This window comes from Equus caballus, chromosome 1 (assembly GCF_041296265.1).
Source record: "Equus caballus isolate H_3958 breed thoroughbred chromosome 1, TB-T2T, whole genome shotgun sequence".
NCBI lineage: Eukaryota > Metazoa > Chordata > Mammalia > Perissodactyla > Equidae > Equus > Equus caballus.
The window spans coordinates 186,510,120-186,537,098 of NC_091684.1; the positions used below are offsets into that span (position 1 = coordinate 186,510,120).

At 38.6% G+C, this 26,979-nt stretch overlaps 1 protein-coding gene across 4 annotated transcripts; it reads right to left on the reverse strand.

The window, feature by feature from the left end:
• Positions 1-4,336: 4,336 nt before the first annotated feature.
• On the reverse strand, positions 4,337-25,735 carry MBIP (MAP3K12 binding inhibitory protein 1). Of its 4 annotated transcripts, XR_011428653.1 has the most exons (10): positions 25,457-25,672; positions 21,613-21,732; positions 19,628-19,852; positions 19,438-19,534; positions 16,888-16,953; positions 16,522-16,674; positions 12,793-12,890; positions 6,152-6,190; positions 5,303-6,061; positions 4,337-4,951 (listed from the first exon to the last, which is right to left on the reverse strand). XR_011428653.1 is itself a non-coding variant. In XM_005603441.4 (9 exons), exons 1-9 carry the CDS (start codon positions 25,583-25,585, stop codon positions 4,844-4,846), a joined length of 1,032 nt encoding a protein of 343 aa, XP_005603498.3. In that variant the 5' UTR covers positions 25,586-25,735; the 3' UTR covers positions 4,337-4,843. The 4 variants fall into 4 exon arrangements, 3 of the variants coding, with proteins under 3 accessions (XP_005603498.3, XP_001491969.4, XP_070098347.1); XM_005603441.4 differs by lacking the exon at positions 5,303-6,061 and having other exon boundaries at positions 4,337-4,948; positions 25,457-25,735; XM_001491919.6 differs by lacking the exon at positions 5,303-6,061 and having other exon boundaries at positions 25,457-25,682.
• Between the last annotated feature and the right edge of the window lie 1,244 nt (positions 25,736-26,979).

The following is a 26,979-nucleotide window of genomic DNA, read 5'->3' on the forward strand; positions in this document are numbered from 1 at the left end:
GATCAATTTCATCAACATCATTAGGATCTAGAGTTCTGCCCTCTGTTTCTTTGTATTCACCTTCTGATTCCTTTAGTAATTGTGAATATTTTTCTGTTAATTTTCTTCTACTTGTCATTATGGTCAAAATGAAAAATTCTAAACTCACAACTGTATTCATTGAAAGCCTAAAGAAAAAGACTCTAAACAGACTTTTATACCTTCTTGCAAGATGATGCAATACCTTGGGCAATGCTACATGAAAAGTGAAAGATGACATAACAGGATCATTTATCTTACTATTACATTCTTCTAGGTGATTGTATCATTAATCCATTTCCTTATTATTTTAGTCTTTTTAAGCATAGTTGGGAATAATTGGTTAGTAATAATTAAATAATTCCTGGGATGATGAAATGCAAAATATTTCCAAAGATGTTGGAAAATTAAATCACTGAGATCCTGCAATGCATCTTAGAGTTATAAAAGGGTCCAATGGACCTGTATGGGAATTGACACTTATAGTGTTTTATTCTATTTTTTAAAAAATAAATTTTCTCTTTATCCCTTGGAGAACATGAAGAAAGACTAAAAGCCATGAAATATCAATCCTTATAAATAGTTAACATTGCTCAAAAAAAGAAACCCAAACTCAAATTTTGTCCAGTGGATGGACCTGGATGATATCTCTAGGGTTAAAGGATTACAATGTTTTTAAAGTCATGGAAAAAAAGTACTTCTTAGAAAACTAAAAATTTTATAAATAGTGGCTGTTCCTTGGTTTAGATCTCAGGGGCACTGTTCCCAGCTCATGTTTTCTTTGTTGGAAGTGGCCCTCGTTCCCCAAGGGGCTGGGTGAGTGTGTTGGAGATCCTAATACTCAAGCCACAGATAATTGGTCTGGAGGTGGACAGTTGACCCAAGTTATGAATATGAATTCCTCTTTTTCCAGATTTTGAATCATAGGGAACAAAACATGAGCCACTGGAGCCAAAGAGCTAGGTCAGAGCTAGGTGTGACAAAATTCCCTACTCCAAGGTGTAGGGGAGGAAGACGTTTCCTTTACCCACTCTGGGTCCTTCTGGCCTGAAAATGAATTAAATTCATATGAGACAGAATAACAGGAGAAAATTAAACAAAGCTTTATAACATGTATACATGGGAGAGGCTCAGGCAAACTGAGCAACTCACCAAAATGGCTGAAGCCACCACCTTAAATATCATCTTTAGCTAAAGACAAAGGAGGATGTTGGGAGTGGGGGAGTCAGTTACAGGAGATGACCACACAAGTACAGTAAACAAGAGTCAGGTTATTATGCAGACTTGAGTCCTTGCCTTCCACATTGACGAGACTTTCTAGAGATAAGGTCATCCCCCCTTCTTCCTGGTACAGAGAGGGAGACACCTTTACAGATGGACATTTCCTTTACAAATGTAAATCTCTCTTCACAAAGGTAAGTAAATTCTACTTTTCAGAGTTTCTTTCCTATCTGCAGTTTTTAAAAGTAACCAGCCCAAAATAATCCTCATGCCAAAGAGACATATCTTGGGGTGTGGCCAATTCCAGTCCCCCTCAATGGAAAACTGGTAGTATGGAGCTTTTTGCTGTTAGTGCAGTCTGGTTGGTTCCAATTCCTAGCGAGCCTGTGGACAGTACAGCTGAACCCTGCTCAGTCTTTTAGCGCCATCTTCTCACCTTTCGGTGCTGTATCAGACAATGCTCCACTGCTATTCACAGGTTTTTGTGGCCAACTTTTTCAGAAGGTGGTGGCCAGGTCATTCTTCCTACTCTTGTCTTAGTCTGGAAGCTCCACTGAAGCCTGTCCACCATCAGTGAGCCTGCTGGTATTTGAAATTCTGATGGCATGGCTTTCAGCATCACAGCAACACACAGCTGCCACAGTATGATAACTGATTGGTGGTGAGGTCCCCTGATGGGGAATGAACCTGGGTCGTGGCAGTGAGAACGCTGACTCTTAACCACTAGACCACCAGGGCTGGCCAATATGCAGGAAAGAGATGGCAAAATAGCGAATTAAACAATTGCCTAAGCTTCAGACTTAAAAGTTGTCAAATGTTGAAATGTAGGAATATGTTAATTACCTGTGGACATAATTAAAATTCAGTGGCAAAGGGAGTTTTCTATACCAGGTTGTCTGGCTAAAAGCAGGGAAAAGCAGGAAATTGCAAACCTATGTTTCCTATAGGGAAATCTTACCTGCTGAGATTGTTGAAGATCAGATCCAGATATTATTCAGGAATTTGGAAAAGCTCCGGGCTCAGGAGCCTAGTAATTGAAAGGAGGCTATCTAGCAGTGGCTAGAACAGTTTGGGAAGCCCAGCCGTTTTCCACGGGATAAACATCTGATGCCTGTCACCCCACCCCCCCAAACTCCCAACCCCAGTAAAACACTTCCCTGGATGGAATGTAACCCGTGAAGAGGAGAGATTTTTAGGGCAGACTAGGGAAGAGAGCTTCCTGTCTGGCAAACCTCCTTCCAGTCGCTTTTCCTCCTTTACTCTCTTGAGGACAGGGCCATATGAACAATGGGTCTAAGAACAGCCGAACAACGAAGTTCCTGAAGGAATGGTTTTTAGCTAGCCTGGTGATTAAGGGAGCAAGCTTACCCTATAGAAATTCCTGGCATCACCTTTTAGTCAGTAATGCACTCAAGAAGACAACGGCTGAGAGCCCACTAAAATCCTGGGGTAGTTCTCACCAGAAGACACTGTCTTGAACAAGTACCTATACCAACGCATACCAACATGGCGCTGAGTGCTGGCCCCGTCTGGAGACTCTGACTAAAGTAGAAAGGGCTGCTGGCACCAGACAGTATTTCCTAATTGCGAAGAGGACTCCGAAGTCCTTCAGAAGAGCAGGCCTCAAGAACAATGGAAAAGGAAATCCTTCTAATGGCCAGATTCTAGGACTGTCAGACGTGACTAAGGAACTTACTCTACTGCCAAAGGAGTCAAGAAACAGACTCTTGGCATTTATTTAGGGGCAGACTAATGACCAGTATATGATCCTGTTTTCTAGGTTTCTTCCCCACCTCTAAGTCAAACTCTTTTTCTAATTGATCATTTTTACTGATGTTTTTCCTATCCAATTGCTGGTGTGATGGTAGTAAAATGTGCCAATAAACCCAGAGGAGGTCATTCCAGCAGGATGGTGTGTACAAGGACCAGACAGAGACTGAGGAGCAGGCACTTGTAGTTGTACTTATAATACTGGATCACACTGGGCAAGACTATCTTGAAGGACGAGTTTGCCCTACAGAGAAGAAATCTAGTGGGAAGATGTTAGTGGAATCGACGTAGTCCACACCCACTTCTTAGGAATGATTCCTAAGCCCTCGTTTTTGACCAAGTGACCCCATTTTCAAGGCTTGCACAAATGGTTGTGTGTACACTGCATACTCCTGTGAAGAGGTGCTGCTCCATCTTCCTGGCCACAACTGACTGAAATCTCTGATCACACTGAGATTCAGTCTCTGAAGACTTGCACCAAGGGATACAGACACAGGTAAACAGCGGTCAATGGAGTTGTGAGGCTCCACAGAGTTGGGTTCCGAGTTTGTACCATAGCAGCTCAGAGGCATGAACAAGCCAAGGCTATGGAGACAGGGCTAACATGTCACCGTGTGGGGAAGCAGAAATGAAAAGGCCTTCAGAGAAACCAGTTCACAGAGGAGAATAAAGCAGATGCATAGAGGATTTGTAACAGAAACAGAATGAGGAGGAGGGAAACAAAGGGAAAGAGAAAGAGAAGGAAAGGAAAGCAGAAAACAAGGATGGCACGGGACAGAGACACAGCTAGACAGAAACAGAGCCAGAGGCAGCTAGAGACACGGAGAGACAGATTTACTGCTCGTGACTTTCCAGATTCCACAACATCCAGCTCTAGTTCCTGCAATTAAACTCCAGACTTCTGATTCCTTTTTACTCCCATTTTACAAGCTATTTTAGGTAGATTTCTGGTTCTTGCAACAAACAAAACAATCACCTAAACACTTGCTCCTTGACTGTAGCTGCCTCTTTTAAATGTTTAATTTGCAACTGTGGAATCTATGTACTGCCTAACATAACTGGGGCATGGGAAAGGCCCTCGAGGGAGAGGAACTGTAATTTGTTTGCCACATCTTCACTTCTTTCCAAAGACAGATTTGGTTTTATACAGCAACAGCTAACATTTACTGAGCACTTCCCTTGGGGCCAGTTTGCAAAGCTGTCCATGAGTGATCTCACCTATTCTTCAGGAACATTATAGGTTCTACTATCATCATTCCTATTTTACAGGTAAGGAAATTAAGGCCAAAAGAGAGGGTAAGCAACATGCTCAAGGTCACACAGCCAATAAGGGGATACAGGTGGGATCTACTATTTATTTACACGAAAACTGACATTTGAAAAAAAAAAGTGTATGCATTCATTTAAAATTCGTTTCAGTCAATACATTTCTGTTGAATGCCTATTATGTACAAAGTACTAATCTAAACTAGTTAACATCAATGTTACAAATATAAAGTCCTTTAAAATATCACTATTCAAAATAAATCTTCCTTTCTGTGGTACACACACACACACATAAAAAGATGTACTTTCAAATTAAGTTTTTCAATTTCTAAAATACCTCCTTTAAAACAGAAGGGAATAATTTCGACAATGCTATTTTCAATGCATTAACTATTTCAAAATTCATTGGAATATTTGAAGAGTATTTGCTGCAAGCTGCACTCACATGAAAATACGCCCTGACTTCAGAGGGAAGTCTACATAGATAGACACGTGTCCGTTTAGTTAACTGCAGGGTAAGTTACACGCACGTGTGTAACAAGGTGACCGGCAAGGACGCGAGGCGTTTTCACGGGAGGTGGTGAGCCACGGTGGGTTCGGCTTCTCTTGATTTTCGGAGCAGGGCTTGCTTGAGGGCACTGATTTTCTCATCGAGCTCAGCCAGTGAGTAGTTCTGCTGTAAACAATAGGAACACAAATTGCTGAATAAGACTCCGAAGTTTCTTAATGCAGATAAAGTGCTAAATGAACTACAAAAATTTTAAATATCCAAAAGCGCGGTAAATATCTCTTTTTCCTCACGAGAATAATTTTTAAATGGAACTACATATGTTGACTATATCATAAATTTAAAGGCATAAAATAACAAGGCTTAAATATTTCTTATTTTCTTTCTCTTTCTTAATGACTGAGCTCTCCTGGACCTTACATACTTTGAATGGACTGTAACTTTTTTTTTCAGCTGACTATCCTCATAATCAATAGCAAAAAAATTAAACTTTAGGATTAGCTTAACTGCTTAAAATACCTGGAAATTCTTTCTGGATGGATCAACTGCAATCAACTACCTCTCCTGGAAAAAATGGACACTCTCAAAAATTTACTTAAAATTTTACAATAAAAAAATAAGTAATATGCTACCCTTAAAATATAAACACAATTTTTTTTTTTAAAGATTTTATTTTTTCCTTTTTCTCCCCAAAGCCCCCCGGTACACAGTTGTATATTCTTCATTGTGGGTCCTTCTAGTTGTGGCATGTGGGACGCTGCCTCAGCGTGGCTTGATGAGCAGTGCCATGTCCGCGCCCAGGATTCCAACCAACGAAACACTGGGCCACCTGCAGCTGAACGTGCAAACTTAACCACTCGGCCACAGGGCCAGCCCCTAAACACAATTTTTTTAAAGCTTTCCCCAACTTTAAATTTACATTACCACCATTAAAGGCTGGCAAAACCTTACTAATTAACATTCAATAATTAACACAGTAGTACTGTGGACAGGGGTGGGCTGAAGTCAGCCTCTGCCAAACACCCTTTTTTGATTTAGATGCTGCTAGTTAGTGGTGTCTGCAAAGGGGGAAGAGGGAAGATTTGAATTCCTCGAGCATTTATTATTTTTTAGCATTTTGTAATGATACATTCTTCTACAGTTAACAGCTGGATAAAGACTTTTATATTTATTTGGCCCATGTGAGTTATTCCATGCCCTTGAAATAAAACTATTTGTTTAATTCAAGTATATTAATTTATGCTGCGCTTTTTTTCAGTCCTAAATCCAGGGTATGACCTAAAAGCAAACATAGCAGAAACTTTTATTAATAAGAAACGTGAAAAACTAAACTATTTCAGAAGCCAAAATGAAAATGCAATAACTTACTTGAGGTGGTTGAACTTTTCTTCTTTTTCCAGAAAAATTCTAGATTAAAAGAAAAAAACTAGTAAGTAATCAAATGCTTAGAAAATCTAAATAACTATTTTCCTTTCTAGAAAACTGACTAAACTGTGGAGACCCCGGCAGAAACAGAAGCCACAAACTCACCAAGCACGCTCTGCAACTCCTCTGCCTGCCCGTGCTTTGGACGTTACCCTCCACGGGTGATATTAAAAGTACACAGCAGTGACATTGCGGCAACATGCTCGCCCCTGGCTATACACACTGGCCCACTAACTCTCAGCTTCTAAAGAGGCTGAGTGATTGTGGAAAGAGGTGCTCTGGGGATTTTCTATTTCGCGTCCTTTTTACAACCTTTCTATCCCAGGATACTGAACAAGTGAAGCAGCAACAGACAGAGGAAAACAGAACTTAGAATACCAGGCTGAGGGTGAAAACATACACAACCCCTCACCCCCACTGACTGACTGTAACGGACACTCGTTGTCTGTGTGAGCAGCTATCCACCGCTCCTCTAGGGTACTCAGGGGAATACTGACCCCACCCCACTGGTCTCGCCAGTCACTGGAATGGCCATGGGCCCAATTCTGGCCAATGAGTAAGGGGAAGTCTGCTGGGGATGATGGGGCGAGCCTCTGGAAAAAACTTCCTCACTTCTAAGAGAAAGCCCTCAAAGGAGGCAGTTCCTCTGGATGCTGCTGTCTCTGGACACGACCCCTGAGAGTGCTGTGGCCATCCTGCCACCTGCCTGGGGAAAAAGCCAACACCAAGCAGAGCTGAGAGGGGAGAGAGCCCAAGTCTGTGACAATCATCACTTAGCCCATAATCAACCCTGCAGACTGCATTATTGTTGAACTTCCTGTTTTATACTTTCCATACTGTTTAAGCCAGTTTGAGTTTACATTTCTATCACTTGAAGCTAACAACATTCTCACCAACAGGCTGCTGAGCCCTTTAAACTTTGACCTAATGAATTCTTTCTAGATTTTGTTCTTACTCTCACAGAACCACAAGCTTTTGAATGGCAAATTAGCATATTAGTACATTTGACAAAGAAACTGTCAGTGTAGGTGGCAAAGTTTTCTCCTGAACATTTCTGACCACTGAGATTTCAAAGAGAAGGTATTATTCACATTTTCCTCTGTTTCAAAAGCTTTTCAAAGAATATCAAGGTATGCCTCTTATCAGCAGTTATAATAAGTGGGAAATCATTAAGTGTTGGAATTATTAAACATGGGGAAAAAGTGCTTATTTAAACATGATCCTTCCTTTGCCAAACTGAGCTGCACAGTTTGTGTGAGGCCTCTGGGCAGGGAAGGGCTTAATGTTTAATCTGCTCACTGCTCAATCTCCCCCTTTCCCAAGAAGTGGCTTCTGACACAGCTCATGTTTCCTAACAGTTTAATCTATAACATATTGATAGTTGCCATGATATTGAGCAATCAGATTATTACTGTATCATGAAACCAAAGAAAGAAGTATCAGAAAGAGAAAAGAATGACATTAGTGATCGGATGACTTAAAAGCAGTAAAATGTTGCCTCTAGGGGTTTATTTTAGGTCTGAGCAGAATACTTTGACAAGTAGAACACTTAGAAACACATCTGTTGTGGATACACTGGACTAGCTTTATTATTGTTTTTGAGGAAGATTAGCCCTGAGCTAACATCTGCTACCAATCTGCCTCTCTTTGCTGAGGAAGACTGGCCCTGAGCTAACATCCGTGCCCATCTTCCTCTACATTATATGTGGGACACCTGCCACAGCATGGCTTGCCAAGCGGTGCCACGTCTGCACCCCGGATCCGAACTGGCGAACCCCGGGCCTCCAAAGCAGAACGTGCGCACTTAACTGCTGCGCCACCGGGCTGGCCCCAGGACTAGTTTTAAAATTTACCTTTTTTTTTTTTTTGCCAAGGAAGATTTGCCCTGAGCTAACATCCACTGTCAATGCTACTCTTTTCTTTTTGCTTGAGGAAGATTAGCCCTGAGCTAACATCTGTGCCAATCCTCCTCTATTTTGTGTTTTTTGTATGTGGGACATCACCAGAGCATAGCTGGTAAGTGGAGTAGATCCACACCTGGGATCCGAACCTGTGAACCCGGGCCATCAAAGCAGACCGTGTAGAACTTTACCCACTTGGCCACAGGGCTGGGCCCTAAAATTTACTTTTTGTAGGTCTAAAATCTCAGTGTAAAAGGTGGAAATTTTTTAACAAGTTTTGGTACCTGAGAGAAAATACTTGAGAGCACAGCACACCAAATAAACAGCTGGACAGAGATCATCCGAAATTCTCTTCTTTCCTGTTATTTTACCTGAGCAGGTCATTTATAGCTACATTATAATGTCGGTGTCCCAGTGAAAAGGTGATCTCACACACACACACGCCCAGGGGACCCGTGCTCTAAGGAAACTCAGTGGTAAGGAGGCCTCTTCCATGACAACCCCCTTCCTCATGTGTCATCAGCAGTAAAGGGCCACGGATTCTACAGGGGCAGCATCTTAAATCTTTCTTCTCTTCCAGTCCCACGGCCCTGATTCGGACCTCATTTCTTCCTGGTGTGAACAGTGATACATTTCCTGAACTACTTGCCTGACTCCAATTTCTCTCCAACTTAGACTTCATAATGCCACCAGACAGGAACCTAAATTACAAGTTTTTCTTCCTCAAAAACTTAACGGTGTCCAATGGACACTGGAATTGCAAACTGCTTAGTGTGACCTTCAGGGCCCTCCAGAAGGTGTTTGCAATTTAATTTTCCAGCTGGATCCAGCTGTTCACCTTTCAGGGCCCCCACTAGTTTCACACATCCCTGGCCCGTGCATATGAGGTTGACTTGGCCTTCAGCACTCCCCTCTCCCGATATTACCCTTTAGAACCACGAGTTACCATTACAGACTCAAGTTAAGATTCCACCCAGTCAGTGCTTTGGAAGAAAGTTAACACACCTTCAAAAGTCCAGTAACTAACTATCAGCCAGGTCCTATCCATTCATTCACAGGTTTAGTCAATGAACTCCATTCTATGTGTTCAAAGATGAACAAGACACAGTTCTTGCCCTTCAGAGGTTCAAAATATACTGTGAAAAATAGATAATCATAAGCGATAAGTGCTATAAAATGAACAAGTGCTGTGGAAATATACTTGTGAAGCATGTTATACTTACTGTTTTTAAGGGCCGTAATTTAAAATGAGCAAGTAATTCTTTGGAAATACTCACAAGGATTCTATCTCTTAAATGGTCTGTTAAGCGATGCCCTGAAAAGTTTTAGAATGTTACCACATTCAAATCTTTCCATGTTGAATGTGAAGGGCAAAGATCTTTAGAACTATTACATTAGAAGGTGTAACAAATACTAATCTTTGTTGTGATTCCTGCTTTACATACATTAACTTTTTTTGGAGTTTTATGTCTGCTTCATAAATGAAAAGAATTTTACATAATCTAGTTTTGTTTTATGAACTGAATACAATTTATATCTTTTCTTGGTTAATGTTTCCCTTTTCATACGCTGTGCTTCAATGTTACCCATGATCATCACTCTCTACTCACTGTAAGAGGCTTCCCTGTGTTTAGAATTCATCCATTTGTGAATCTGGATTAAACACATTTCAATTAAAATCTTTTCAGAGTTCAACTTCTAACAAAAGTTCAATTCTAAGAAATTTAATGGGCTTAACTTTCCCTTACTTTCTAACTTTCGAAGCTAGAAGACTGTGCTATCTATATAGTCTTTTCTGTGCATTTTTGAAGGGTATGTAAAATTACGCAATTGCCACACGTGTATTCCCAGCACGAGAACAGGGTCTGTGTTCAATTCCTCTTATGTGCAAAGACAATCTTGAGCTGGCTCTATTCCAAGCAAGGACTGCGGCTCCTAGAGGTGGCACAGTCATTCCATTGTGGAAGGGTGACTAGGAAATCTTCTTTCTCTTTGGGCCTGTGACACATATATTCATAGGCCTTGAGGACAATCTGAATGTTTAAGCCTTTTCATGTTCTGTGCTTCCTTGTAGCTCACTATTAATTTGGATATGTCATTTCTAATACTGATTCAGAAGTGATCCTTCTAATCGAATACATATTAACAGATTCGGAAATATTTTTTAAAAGCACTAGTTTTACCACAGGTATGGCAACCTCATACATTTAGGCCAATCCTCTGTTTACATTTATAATACTTCCTGCCCCTGCGGTTAGGCAGGTACGAGGCATCAGCCATCAGGCCTCTGACAGTCCCAGCGTTCTTACCCACTCTGTTTTAACTATCACCTCTACACAGACTCTCCCAACCATCTTAAGCGTAAGTCTTACATCTTGAAAAGCTTATCTGATATTTCTATCTGCATATGCTGCTATGACTTCAAATTCACATTTCCCCTCAAAATACTTCCCCGTCCAGATTTTCTTATTTCTATCAATGATGGTATTATTTTTCCAACCAGAAACTGGACTCACCCTTGTTCTATGTCTCTTTTTCCATATCCAATCAATTATCAGTATTCGTCAACTTTTCTTTCCTACTGACTCTTGCACTCATCTTTTCTGTTCTCACTCTCACGTCCTTAGTTCAGGATCTCACCTCACATCTCAGTTAGTATAATACTGTCTTCTTGTTCTTAGTCTCTCCTTTTTCATTTATCTCCCAGAACAGCATTAGATAAATCTTCTAAGTATCACTTGCACAAGTCACTTCCCTGCTCAAATGCTTTCAATAGCATTTAAACTTTAAATACTTAAAACTTCAGAGTATAGCAATTTACCTCCACAATCGGACTACTTCTACCTCCTTAACCAAACACTCCAAACATTCTATCCTGTATATAATAGGTCCCCCAAAACAAGATTATGATTTCAAGGGCTTGTTCTTTTGTTAACCAAATTTAGTAACAGGTATATGTTAAGCTTTTATAAATCAGAGAAAAGAGATAAATGATGGGGCAAGGTGTCACTGGAGGCATCTAAGAGTACAATACTCTCTTGTAAGATCAGTTCTATTGTTAACAAGAATTATATTAACAAGGTATGAAATTCGACTAGAAAAAGAACCAGCCTAGGGATTACGTTAAGGCCAGCTTGATTACGAAGGCAGCTTGAATGGGAAACTACTTAGGGTAGATTGTTGTAGGAAAAGGCATAAAATCTTTATGAAGTTTTCCAGGAGGACACATTCAGATAATCCTAAAAGAGGAAAGACCTTTGTAATTATGTAGTACAACCAACAAATCTTCTAAAATGAGACAACTGAACGCCAGAGGAATTGTGTGACTTATCCACGTTTATACAGCTACTTCAGAGATGGTTTCCGAAACTAAATAAACGCTAACATTTATTGAGGTTTCGCCATGTGCTGGGCAAGTGTGCCGCTTGACTGATATGACCTCATTTCATCTTTGTTTCAGCTCTCAGTACTTTAATAAACCTCATTTTACATTTGAGAGAAGTAAATCACTAACACTCTTCCTCAAAAATTTTGATCTTTGATCTTCTTATTTTTCACCAGTGACTTAAAATGATCCATGCTAGTGTGAGCTCTTTTACATAATTTTCAGAAATAGGAGCTTTTGTAAAATTTTCATGAAAAATTTAGTAAATTTAAGAATTCTGTTCACTTTTACATTATTTTAATTCCTTCTAATATAACACTGCTTAAAAAATAAAACCAAACCTCAGAAAAGACAGGTGTTATACAATCACCCCAGAAGGAAAATAACACACTGAGCTCAGGATCGCTTGTCTGAAACATGCTGATGTGGCAAAGAAGACACTTATCAGCACAACACTGTTTCTTAATGTCCTTGGGAAAAGGGTGAGAATGAATGAAGGACTAAATAAATGCTAGAGTTGAGGAATTAGACAATATAGACTAGTCTTTCAAAGTCTGGTGGTTAAGGTAAAGAAAACAGTAGGGTGGCAGATTGAGGTGTGTGTTGAGATGGGGGAGAAATGGTAGCCTGTATGAGCTGAGGGAAGGCGTCTGTGGAGAGGGAGGGGCTGGAGAGACAGAGGGGACAGCTGACAGGGCAAGGGTCCGGAGGAAGCCTTCGTTTTACAAGATAGCAAGTTCAGAGTGACAGGACTGACCCCTATCCAGGCTGATTTATTATGCCGTGAAAATGGCTTAAGTTTGGGAATTTGCGTAATGTACAATAAAAGTAGCCCTTTTTGAAAAATTATGAGTCTATAATACAATATTCAGAATCACAGTTTCTAAAGAACTAGGTAATCCCTTACACAGGACTATGTTCATTCATCTCTGAATTATTCTTTTTTTTTTTTTGAGGAAGATTAGCCCTGAGCTAACTGCTGCCAATCCTCCTCTTTTTGCTGAGGAAGCCTGGCCCTGAGCTAACATCCGTGCCCATCTTCCTCTACTTTCTATGTGGGATGCCTACCACAGCATGGCGTGCCAAGTGGTGTTATGTCCACACCCGGGATCTGAACCAGCAAACCCTGGGCCACAGAGAAGCGGAACGTGCGAACTTGACCGCTGCGCCACTGGGCTGGCCCCTGAATTATTGAAACAGTGTTTCACATATAGCAGATCAATGAATGAATTGTTATATGAAGAAGAATCCCAAAATCAAATAACATTTATTTAGTTTTTAAAGATACTTATACTTACTATGGACTGAAAATATTCAGGAGAGATGCCTTCCAGTTCAAGGATTTTATCCTCAAGTTTTTTAATTCTTTGATAAATGTCTCTGGGCACCGGACCACCTAAATAGATTAAAAAACATTCTGAGACACTATTGAAGAATTCTTCCTTCTTACAATTTTTATTCTTAAAATACCATACAAAGACGCTTACACAAAGGAATGGAAATATTTAAACTCAAAAAATGAACAGGAGTAAAAGAGAATGAAGTCTTGAGCTCACACTTTCCTGTTACTCACGACGGGATATATTATTACACTACACCTCTCCTCAAGCCCCACTTATAATTCTTCTATTGCTAGAAGTCTTGTTTTATGTTAAATTCATTTTTCAAGATATTGTATAGTTCCTAGGCAGAACGATTTGTATTTCTGATGGACTTTGATAGTTACTTGGGAGGGGAAAAATGCATAGTGACAAATGACAATTCAACTCAGTGGTTGCAATCTGTCATATAATTTTCTTCAATTTATATTTCCTCCTACATGCCATATTTTCTCCTTTAACCTAGAAGAATGTTAAAGAACTGTACCATAATTCTTTTTTTTTTTGAGGAAGATTAGCCCTGAGCTAACATCTGCTGCCAATTTTCCTCTTTTTGCTGAGGAAGGCTGGCCCTGAGCTAACATCCGTGCCATCTTCCTCTACTTTATACGTGGGATGCCTACCACAGCATGGCTTGCCATGCGGTGCCATGTCCACACCCAGGATTACCATAATTCCTAACTAACAAACTTTCTGGGGGGCGATGGTAAATTAAGGTTACACAAATTTCAAGGTTATGCTTATACCCCGAATCCTTTCATTTCTCACCACCTCCAATGTGACCATTCTGGTCCAAGCCACCATCATCTCTCCCTGGATTATTACAACCTCCAAAATGTTCTCCTTATTTCTCCCTTGCTCCCCGAGAGTCTACTGTCAACACAGCAGCCAGGGAGCCTTTTAAAATGTAAGTCAGATAGTGTCACTTCTCTGTTCAGAACCTTCCAACGCCTTCGTATCCCACTCAGATTAGAAACCACAGCCTTTACAATAGTCTACAAGGCCTGCACAATTTGAACATTCTCCCCACACTCATCTCATTCCAGTTACTTGATTCCTCTGTTCTGTTATTCAACGATGCCAAGTAGCTCAGAGCTTTAGCACTTGGGGTTCCACCTACCTCCATATTCACAAAGCTTGCTCTTGCCAATTTCAGGCTTGGCTCAAAAGTTACCTTATCAGTAAGGCCTTCTCTGACCATGCTTTAAAAGATAACAGTGCTACCACCTTCCCCTAGTGGGCACTCACTTTCCTCTTTATTTTTCTCTAAACTATTACTAACACCCGACACTCTGTATATTCTGTTTATTTATTCCCTATTTCTCCCCTCTAACGTAAACTCCAATAGGGCAGAACTTTACATGTTTCATTGGGTGTGGCTGTGGAGCTTGTGACCTGCACAAATCTAGGAAGCATCAGTTCACAGACTACAGAGGTACTTAATATTTACTGACAGAAGGAATACATGCTTAGACAATCACTATGCAACTAAAGAATATGGGCAAAATTTCCTATCAAAAATTCCTATCAACTTGCTAAATATAAAAAGTCTAGAAATATGTTTGTTTTTCTTTTAAGAACGTTTTTTATCCCAGGATCCTGGTTGTTCTTGCTCTCAAATACGGTAAAATGAATACCCGATTCATCTGTTTTCTCTTGCCGCTCCCTTTACCTAGACTGTCCTCTGCCTCACCTCTGCAACCTTTTCAGAGCCAGTTCAAGCTTCAGTGGGTCAGTGAAGCGCTGCCTTAGTCCCTTCACATGGAGGCACCCTGTGCCCCCACGATACCCTTCCTTCAGAGCCCCATTCCATTCCACTTCACTACTAATCTCTCTCCTTAACAGATGATCGAGTCCTAGAAGGTCGGGACTGTGACTACATCATCTCCGTATCCCTCTAAAACAGCACTTGGTGTAAAGCATGCATTCAACAGATATTTTTCAAAAATAACTACTCGATACTATTAGACTTAATAAACCAGGTAATCCTTTTATACAGTTGTATTTTAATTCATCTAGTTCTGGGGAAGGGGATCTTTAATCCTAATCTCTTATTACCCTCAAAGATTTACTCATTCTCATTTCTTCTACCTCTATCTAGCACATATTCCAGGTAGACTGGACTCAGAAATTCCCTGAACCACATTTTGTACCTCTGTGCTTTTTGCAGATGCTGTTCCCGTTTTTTGGAATGCTTGGCTCCTGCCTGCTGAAAACTTCCTACTAACCCTTCCAGGGCTCAAAGGTCACTTCAGCAGGATACCATCCCTTGACCTCCCCTAAGAGAGCTGAACACTAACTTTGTGTCCCTACTGTACTTTGCACATATCTGAAAAGGTGCAATGAGCAATCGTTCCTTCAATAAACACGTGAATACCTGTTTTGTGCCAGGCACTCCACTCGAGATGAGGTAATGAACAGAACAGTTTGCTCTCATAGACCTTACTATCTAGCTGGGGAGACAAATATTAAACAAACACAACTGTGATCATGCTGCAGAGGAGGGCAGGGAGTACCAGGTGCTACTGAGACTATGTAAAAGGGGAATCCACACCAGTCTGGGATCAGGAGGGAAAAGCATAGGCAGAAGAAAAAGCCTGGGTAAAGGCCCTACAGCAAAATGAGTGGGAGTTGGGATGCGCAGAGATGTGACTGGAACTACAGATGCAGATCATGCTATTTAAAATTACAAACCCCTCCCATTCCAATCTCCTTTCCCTCCTCTTGGTCAAGCTGCTTTTATCTGTGGCCTTTTTCTTCTAGTGTAGCATATAACATATGTGCTAGAATTTCTGTTCACAGGTATTCTCAGAGCCTAGGACAGTACCTGGCTTATAGTAGGAACTTAATACCTATTTGTGAAAGGAATGAATAAGTACTAAGTTTGGGATGCGTATAAGAACAGAAAACCATTAAAAACTTTTTAGCTGGGGAGCAGCAAGATCAGATTTGAGCTTCAGAAAAGGAATTTTTCCACAAGGTAGAGAAGTGTCCCGAGGAGGAAGTCTAGCGGTAAAGTGCCCAGTTACTATCTTTCTTCCATCAGGCCAAGGCCGAGAACACAGTGACTCCAACTAGAGCAGCAGCCGTGGGGGTAGACTTGAGAGATACTGAGGAGACAGAATCAACAGGAGCTGGTGATGAGACGGGGAGGGAGATTCAGGCTTTGCAGCCAGCTAAGATCTAGGCTTGATTTCGAGTTGTCACTTACTACCGTGGACATGGTACCTGGGCTCTCTGAACTTCAGTTTCTTTATCTGACAATGATAACAGCACCAACACCTCACAAGGGTACTGTTAAATATTAAGTGAGCTGACATATGCAGTAATACTTTCAGAGTAACTGGCCCTTAGTATTATTCATTAAATGTTAGTTCACTGCCCATATGGCATTTATTTATTTATATGCTTATCCTCACTCAGAGATCCTTGAGGACTGGGATCAGATTTATAAATACTTTGTGCCTAGTAGAGTGGGTGATAAGAACTAGAGACGGTCATGGTTAAGCTTTACTCATTTTTGTACAAACTGAAACAATGTTTTGTATGTGACAGGTGCTCAGTGAAAATTTGGTGACTAAATGAAGTGAAATTTCTTGAACCACCTGCAAAGGCACATTACTGAGAACTGCCCAGCACTCTGCTTACCTGTCTGCAATCGCAAGTGAGCCTCAATATTCTGTAGTCTCTCTTCTACGGCCTGATTACCACAATCTCGAAGCATGCTGTTGGGTTTATGACCTGACCCTTGAATTCCTTCAGGTCTAGTCTGTGGTCCATATGTATTCACAACTCTAGAAACTAAGATAAGAAACTTTTGAGTCTATTAAATTTACGTTTCAAAGATCAGAAAGTCTCTCTCCCTAACACTACTTTATATTCTTTAGAGAAAGGCAAGATTTTTCATTTTGTTTTAAAATAAAATTTAGACAGGAAAATGATTTCTATCCATTTTGCTTATAATCTAGAATAAGCTTCTATCGGTGATGAAGATATTATGGAGCGGACGCTTACCTTTTACATGACTTTTAAATCCGGGGTAAGGGGTAAAAACGGCATCGGTTCTTGCACAACTATTTTCTAAGGAGAATTTAGATGAGTACAAGTTTAAATATTCTTAACTTCAAATGTATGAGATTTTGATAAACTTCCAATAATTCATATTAACATATCACTCATAATAATAATAACTAAATTATCAGCACATACAAGGTAAAATTTAATGATCTTGACCCTCTAAAATTTAAAATATCTAATCTTATCTAATTTTCAGATTTGTATATAGAAGAGCCCTCAACATTCAGTGGCATAATTTAATACCAATATCCCTGAAAACCATGTGAGCCTTTAGAGAAAATAACTTATATATTATAGAGAGCATTTTAATTCTAAGCCAAAGAGACATTATTTATTTCATCCTAGAAATAAACAGAACTCATTATTTTTACTGAAATATCTTTTAAAAAAATACAGCATTTTTGAAATTACTGATCAAATTAGTAAACATCTAATAAAAAGGATTAATTATACATTTGACACATTTTTATTTCAGAACTCCACACAAAAAAGACCTTGAAATCTCAAGTATAACACATTTGCCACTTTACTTAGATTTCCAATGCTTATTTAAAAATCCCTAATCACAAAAGCCACCTCTCTTTCCAGACTGTCCCTTTCAAAAAAGGCAATTTTAGGAAAGATACATTGTAAAAATTTTGTTTCAGTTTTTTCTAAGCTGAAAAGCACAGTTTCTTTCAAATTAGATATCAACAAATAAACAGATTACACACCAAGGGGGAAAACTGGAACAATGTTAACATAATATATAAACATTTCAAATATTATAAAATAATACCTAAAATGACATTAAGTAAAACCCCACGTCTCAGTAAATTTCCTGAAAAATTCTCCTTGATTATTATATAATAAAAAATGGATGATAAAAGAGATACTGAAAGAAAATTCTTTTTTTCCCTATGGAATTTGAGTTTTAAAAAAATCCATTGTTTATATTTAGGTCAAATTGAGACGTATTAAAAGGAACATACTAACACATTACAATACTTTTGTATTTTTTCAGTCTAAATTTCCTTAATAGTTCTGCTGATAAATCAAACTGTATGAATAAAATTACCAATTCATTTATGTTTCATATAAAGATACCAAGCAGAGCCATTTTTTTCTTTTTTTTGAGGCACTTCAAAATACGTTTAAAGGGCCATCACTTCTCCATCCTTTTTCCACCATTTCATGGGGCTGAGGGTTAAAAGAATAACCTATCATCCATTCCAGAGCTATATTGCAAATATATAGATTAACGGGCCCATCAGTGAGAAATTCAGCATGGTGTGAAGACAGTGAATGTATGAGTGCTAGTCACTCTCCACAGCAATTCTTGCTAGCTCTGTTTTGAGCCAGCAAGGGATTGAATGGGCCAAGGAATCCCGCTGAGCATTTCAATTCTTGTCAATTTCTATCCCCTGGTGGTTTATAATAATAGAGTTAGCAGGGAGAACAGAGGAATAACATTAGTGACACATGTGCTTGCTCTCTCAACAAACTCTTTTCTCATGGGTTGCTTGCAGTTGGCCTGTAGTACCTGAGATTTTGCCACTGTTGCACCTGTTCTGAAAAGCTAACAGGAAAATATATTAAATCTAGAGATAGGCATGTATGTTACTAGAAGAAAAGGTTGAATTTAGGACCCAACTTGAACCTTTATTATTTCATTATTAAGAGAATCAGTGTACCAATGTGATGAGTTAATTCTAGATTCATCTGACAATTCTGTGTTCATAATAATTAGCCCAGAGACATTAGAGGCAACAAGAAAAATGTTCATTCCAATTAGGAACTCTTCTCCATAATTTTTTCTAAGAACTACTTGTTCTGATTATTACTATGATGCCTGAGTGCGATCTATGCCAGTGCTTTGCAATATTTTGTATTCTGCAGCATACCTGCAGATCTGGAAATATACTATGGCATCAAGCGGAGAGGAAAAGGAGAATCGGATGAAAAACAGTATATATATGCACCATGAGAGAAAGGAAAACAGCATAAGACACCATAGTCTTTAGGACAAATTGGTTTTATCGTGACAGAAAACATTTCAAATAGCTCAGGAGTAGTGAGAAAACTGCTCCCTCTTGAGGAGTATTAACTTTACTAAGTTCACTTTATGTATTAACATCATAAGTCCCTAAGTATATTTACAGGCTTTATATAGCTTAGTTCCTTCTTACTAGTGAGACCAAGCAGCCCTGCCACCCACACTTAATCTTCATTTCCTAAAGGAACTTTAAAACAATCTTTGCACCTGTAGTAAACATTAGTCTTTTTGTCACCATTTCTTTGATTTTTGCATAAGCAAACTGAAAACCGTTTTAGCAATATAGCCTGTTACTAAACAGAAGGAAATTCTGCTGCCTTAGTTTCTAAATAAACCTGTGAAATAAATTGTGTTCTTAATGTTATTCATTTTTAAAAACAAATGAAAGATCAGAGCAACTGTAAAAACTGTGCTTAAAATCCTATGAAAATTAACTTCTTCCATGTAGTTACCTTGATTACAATCAATAACATTGCAAAATTCCCTGACGTTGTTTTCATTGATTTCAGCTTGCTTTCTTTCAATAAATGCAGATATTCGTCTGTCAATCTAGAAATAAGTATGCATATTTTAACAATTCAAACACAAGATTTAAAAAATAATACTCGCCCCCCCCCCCCCCCGCTCCAAAAACCCTCTTACTTCTGCTTTTCCAGCCTTTATTTGAACTACTTCTGGATCAAAATGGATCTGTGTCTTTTTCACATCTCCTAAGTCACCATCTTTGTGCTTTTCTTCCTCTTGTAGCTCGACAGTGGGAAATTTGGCATTTACTTCACTCCTGTTCCCTGTTTCTGTTTTTCCTATCTCTTCAACAACGGTTGTATTATCCTCTTTAATCAGAGGCTGAAGTTTTGCTAAAAAAGGCTGAGAAGAACACAATTTCATCTGCTGGGGTTCAAACTGATCAAAATTAATGACACAACATATTTATATAAATTTCTGCTAAGTAAATGCAATATTTAATATCAATTAACTAAATATAAAAAGTTGGCTATCAGGATACATAGATGTGACCACATGTGTTTGCTATTCTCTGCTTTTGTGACCATTATCATTTGCTATAAATCTGTTGAAAAGAAAAAGAAAGAAAACCTGAGGAAATTTAAAATTTTCTTTGAGAGAATCATTCTGTCACTCATCTTTTATTTTGTGCCAAATCAAAGCCTCAGCCTCTGGCACCAATGCCACTTAATTACCATGTCATTCAAATGCCTCCTCAGAACACTAAGGCTTAGTATTTTTCCTCCTTAACACGAGAGCCAGCGCTCTCACCCGGCAAAGCCCTGCATTATCACTAGATCACTGGAGATTCTCCACTTGAAACTGCAGTTGGCCAAAGTGAATGAGAGAGCACAGACATGAAATATGTAGGTGTTATGCTGAGTGAACACTCCGGCTGTTCCTGACATGGCAAGATATCTTCTTGGGTCATGAAATTAAATTTTTAGAAAGAAAATGAACAAGAAGAAAAAAACCTACTAAAATCTATAGCTGGAGAGAGAGAGACGCCTATCACTATACTAGAGGGGAAAAAACAATCCTGTTGTATAATGTGAAATAGACTCCTATTTCACCCCCCACAATTAGGCCTCAATTGAGTTCTATAGCTCACTGCTTCTGCCCTTTAAAATTAGGGTTAACTATTACTTTTAACATGAAACAGAGAGTTAAAATTTCCCATAAAGTCATTGAACGGAGGGCTGAAAATGAACGTCTATTCCATTAATCAAAACACACCAACACTTGTCAATGTTCCAATTATTTTTTCATACCTACAATTTTGCTTCCATTGTTTGCTATACCAAATACTCTTCTGAAACCTTATAGCAACTTAATAGCAGTAAACAGACCAATCCAAACAGTTCTTCCGCTTCCCTTTTTGACACTTCATATTTTATACTTTGATTAGAGATTTACTGCAAACTCACATCAATGATAATTGCAGAGATGTTCAATTGGAAACCAGCAAGGTCATAATACTGTTTAGTTACTGAACTGAAATATTAAAAGATGTAGCAATACTATTACAAATAATGATTTGATGCTGACTCCTAATATAAAGGATAAATTATTTCAAACTGTCAGGAAAAAGAAAAGATAAAATAGTGACTGGCTACTTACTAAAATGAGACATTAATGTCACAGAAATTACTTTCTTTTTAAAAACTATGCTGAAACTGTTTAATTGCAATAGACACTCCAGGATGTGTCATGCTGGGATAATGCCACTTCTTGAACCACTGAAAGCACTCCATGAGCCTCCAAACTCACCCAAGGCATGGAATCATTATCATAGCATGACACACACCTGCCGTGTCTTATTGCTTAATTATAACCCACCATAGATGCAACTGTATTGAATTCTCAGTGCAAGTCTAGAATTGAATAGAATTGCATTCATTCAATCCTCATACCCACATTGGCCTATTGGGCTATATTCCTGTAAGTGTCCTGATCACTATGTAAATTAACAGATTTGGATCCAATCTGGCTGAAGTAACCTTTTATTAATAACGCTATTAATACAGTGTTAAGATAGAACTGACAAATACTTCAGCTTATAATTTAACTACAATTAATTTCTATTCTCAATATTGAGTTAACATTTTTAACAAGAAATTTACCTGTAAATATAAAACGTGTTGTTCAAGTGCACTAAAGAGCAAAGTGGGCTGGAATGCCGAGAGGCTCTGGAGCTTGTTCCAATCGATTGTAATTTTCACCACATCATCTCTCAGGTTAAGCTTCAAAGGGGCAAACCAGCAACATCACAAAAATTACATGATTAAACTGTACATACGGGATTGTCTCAAAAATAAGATTTCTACAGATAACATGCCTATTTAGCTCAAAGTTAGCAAGTTTTTAATGATACATTAAAAGCTCTACCTAGTTAGCATTAAAAAGGCCAAGAAAGGTATAATTTTCATAAAAAAACCAGAATGACATCTCATTCTAATTCTCTTCTTGGGTCTTTCTAATGGGACCATGTTAGAGGTGAAACCATCCACAGAAGATGAAACGACGAGGCTGTTTTGATACTTCAATATCTAAAAACCTTTGAATGGAGGCCAAAATAGGCTTGCTTTATTTAGAATCCTACTACTTCTAGCTCAGAGCATTAAAGAGTGGGCAGGCACATTTATAAAAGTTCTGATATACACATTTCTTTGTGTTAAATATGTTCATAAAACATAACTGAAATCTATGATTACTTTGGTGCTTTCTGAATCACGTTTTTACTGTTTTCAACTTTAACCAATTTTTAAAATAATTTAAAAATCAAGATTATTCATACATTTTATAAAGTCTAGGGATACATGGCAACATGTTTATTTACTTCAAATGAAAATTAAACTATTATTTAGCTGCGGAAATCTTAAATTGAAAAACATATACTTTTCCACATAGTGAAATGAATGGCCAGAGCCTGAATGGAATGGCCAGATCTTTTACTAAATAGCATTTTCTAGTAAAGAATGTGGGCACACCATACGAAAACTTCTTGTAAGTTGTCTATGCTATGTGTGACCTATTAGAATAAAATTATATACAGAAAACGACCAAGAACCTGAATATAAAATCATTATCAAAATCAGTGAAAATTTTAGAGGGAAACCTCCATATTTAGTCTTTTGAGCAAATAAAAGTGAACTACCATAAACTTTTCTAGGACATGTGTTTATAGCATACTATAAGGATATACTGCATAGTAGAACCAACTAGTTTTTCAGAAATCATTTATTAAAAATTAGTCATATTTTCTACAAAATAAAGACAAGAGTTACATGAGTTCAAATACAGATCTTGGGAGTTATGATTATAATAAAACAAAAAGAATCACTGAACAAAGAACCAAAGGATCCAAAGTTGCCCCCAAAAATGTACTATAATGAATGAATACTACATGACAGAAATTTACTACCCTTCACACACGAGACCAGAAACATTTAAAGTCCACATTAGAACAGCATAAAGAAATAGGAAGTTTTGCGTAGGCTGCACTGGCAAAGATTAGTTTATATTAATTTACATAAAGTTTTACATTAAGATCACCACATTAATCTTATTTTAAATTATTTAATGGCTATAAAGATTTTGTTAGACAACAACTTATGTAGGGAAGTAAAGTATTACTATAGTTTTACAGTCCTCAAAGAGATCTATAGTCGATTATAACAAATTTATAAATACAGTTTGGGGATAATGCAAGCAAATCCTCAACCAAAGCAAAGCATCGAATTTTCTAGAGAAAACAGTAACTTACAGAAAATAAATCTTAATGTTAGGATCATTTTCTCATTTCAATTCAGAATTATGTAAGCTTTCAAGTGCAATTAGATACTTCGTCTTTTAAGAAAACCACATAATAAGGTCACAAATTAAAACAATCTCAATGCATCCAACTATTTATTCAACAAATTCTCTACAAGTAATACGAATTCTATGCATTTTACCCTATAGAACTTGAAACTGTAAACTACTCACCCAAAAGTGTATTAGTCTGCTATTAATATGGACTATTTAAATATGCATTTTCAGTAAAAACATTATTAAATTAATATGAAAACCCAAGCTAACAATAAGTAATTCTTCAGCTTGGTAAAATGGGCCATCCAGAGGCAAGCAATAAGGTCAGAATCAGTAAATTTGAAAACTGGAACAGAAAATACTTTTTAATATTCAACTTTATGTTCCCTATTGAGAGAGCTAATAATACAATGATAATATACTGAATGAACTTAGGCATATTACAACATATTTTTTTTTAAAAAACCCTTTGAACTCTTTGCAAAGGGAAATAGTGATTTCCTCCAGGGGGAATTTTATTAGCACTCTGGCTTTCAGTCTGTAAACAATAAATCTCAATATATAAAGAGTATCATCAAAAGGGTTAACATTTAATTGAGGAGACAATCTTATTTTTTGACACTCGCATAGATGGTCCCCCCACCGTTTCACATACACTTGCCAAATATTTACTCTAACCATTTTTGGCAGGTGACAAATTTTAATCAGATCTCTACTTGTATCTACAGAATATCTGAATGTTCAAAATTTTTAAATGTTTTAAAAATTCAGTATGCAAAATATTTCAAACGAAACGTTTAAATTATTTCTTAATGTTATTTTTAGAATATCTCATCACTGAAAGAAGACTTCTGTAAATCAGAGATGAGCACAGACTTCTTTTTATCTTGACATTAGAATATAAATAAATCTTAAAGTTCCAATCTCCACGCCATAAAAAGTTCTCAAACTTTTAAACCATTTACAGGTCTTGGGTCTTAAGACTTAAACATTAATGTCCTCAAGTCTGTAAAAATTTTTTTTAGTAAGTCTTTGGCAAACTGGGTTTAAAAGTTACAATTTTTATCAGATTTTATTAGTTGTTCCATATACCAAACAACGTTTAACTTAGAGTAATGCTCTTTGTAAGTCACGACAAACATGTTAGGATTTTAAAAAATATTGAAATAACCTTTTAAAAAATTGATTCTCCATCCACTCAAGGTTTTTAAAAATAACTTTCTCAAATCAGACAAACGCTCTATTTTCATAAAGGAAGTTAGCATTATCTTTGACACAAATGCCTGCTGTGTCTACCACCAGACCCATTACAAACTTTTACAGCTAGAAAATATTCCGTCTAAGATAGAAGAGAAAATAAATCCTTTAAAGGCAGACAAACTTATTTGTAGGTTGTTTCTCATTTAAAACTTGTTTTGCATTGTACGTCATGAAACGATATAGTGACTTGATTGGAATAGAGTGTAAGAAGCACCTTTATTTAAACCCAACTTGATTATGACACTTCTGCAAAAGCTACTTACCAGCCAGTTAAACTAGTTAATAGGTAAACAATTAGCTAAACAACAGTTCTGATACAAACAGTATCAACCACGGATAAGTCATCCAACTTCACGCTATAAGTATTTTAGATTAATTCCTTTTATTTTCCTCTCTGTTTGAAAGGGTAAGAGTTGCACACAATGGCCAGAAGGAAAAAAGAAATAAACCAAGTGACTAAAAAGAGCAAACCACCCAAAAAAGGCGGAGAGAGGGCTTTTCCAGAAATCTCAGGCCGCACTAACCTATCCCTTTCTGTAATGAAGGAACTGGAGGAAAGCGGGTCCTGAGCGCCAGGCGCCTCCCAAGCCCTCAGAGCAGCTGTTCTGCATTCATCCTCTCCAAGCCTGTTCCTCTTGAGGCCGGGCTGTCACTTAGACTATCCTCACTCACTCTTGGGGAGAAGAGTTGCAAGGGGATCTAGTCTGTCGCGGGTCCTGAACTAAGCTCGCGCGGCCATCCTCACTCTGACCGCAGGCTGCCGGGCCGGGGCTCCTCCTCCGGCCTCACCCCTCGGCCCCTCGGCGGGTCCCACGCCCGGCAGGCCTCCGCGGGGCGAAAAAAGGGGGGAGGGGCCGCACAGTTCCCGTACCCCGACTCCCACAGGCCGCCACTCACTTGTCCAGCCAGGGTATGCAGGGAGCGAAAGACTTCGCAGAGCACCTCTTGGGAGAGGCTGGGGCTGCAGCTCCGCTCCAGGCTCCTGTCACCGATGCTCGGGGAACTAATCTCAGCGGCCGCAGCCATGACACCTTAGCAGGCCGCCCCGCCACCACAGAGGTGTGCTCCCAGCCCCACCCACTCCCTCTCCTGCTTTCGTCGCTCGACGATGACGTAAAACCACAGCGTCTCGTTTAGAGCGGAGCGTTGAACACCCACCCTCTCTCTGTGACTGACAGCACGTACACCAATCAGGTGCAGCGATAGTGTTAACGCGGAGGAGTGGGAGCGGGTAATTGCGGACCTGCGAGAGGCTGGATGTAGTATTTGGAGTGGTGTTTGGAGTCGTGGTCGGCTGAGGTTTACCATCGTGAAGCCTAGTTTGATTCTTAGATGTTGCTTAGGAGTGTTGGTAAGAGGAAACTTAGACCTAAATGCTAGAGTTTTAGCCCCAAATTAAAAGTTGAAATTTTAACGTGGTGCTGTGGGGTGGTCTGGAGAGAGATTGCTGGTCAGGGATGCAGCGGTACCCACGCGTGTTTTTAAACGTGGAAAAACTCTTCGGATAGAACGTTTTCATCGCTGCAAGGTTGTTTCAAACTTACACAAATTAACGTCACTAATTTTTCATGCGAGAGACAGGGGAACAATAAAATGCTCTATTATGCCTTATTTACTATCAAGGAAATGACGTTAATTACTTAAAGTCTACAAAATGATGTCCAGTTTTACAACGTGCATCAGTTGCTATTCTCTGGGTGATACGGTAGAGACGCTCACTCTAAAACTGTTTCAAGGAAGTGAAACACTGTCAATATGATTCCAACAGGAATTTAACCCAAGTAGGTAACTGCAAGCAACACGGTCTTTGGAATTATAAGGAAGACATAAATCCGAATTGGAATTTGACAAAGTATTATTTATCAGACAGCTTTATTAAAAGATATTTGAAGGACTTTGTAATCTTATAGGGTCTTAAGATTAAAAACAATTTTGTCCAATTGAAAAAAACAAGTTTTAGAAGAATTTTTAGTGTTAAGCTCTATTCAAAAACACAAAAAATAAGAATTATCAGTTCAGAGATAAGGGATGAGGGATTTAAAATTCTTAATTCTAATAGTCTAATGCATTTACAGTAGAGGAAGCAAAGGTGGAAACTTGCACAATGTGTATTCTTCAGTTTTTGAGTAGGCTGAGTGAAAAGGGAGGAATAGGGTATCAAGGAACTGGGATAAGGGCAGTGGGGATAAAGGAACTCCTTTGACCTGTCCCTAGGGAGCCTCTTAATTAGGCTTTGGTTTCCAAAGATCTCCAGGCTTGACAGGATTTTGAGACATTTTGTCTTTTCCTTTGTTATGCAGCAAGATATACAGTTTATAATCCAGCCAATGTCTAGAGGCATCCAGAAAAAGATTTCACAATATCTAATCCCAAATTGAGTAACCTTCTCATTCAAGCCACTCATCCCCGTAGCTAACCTA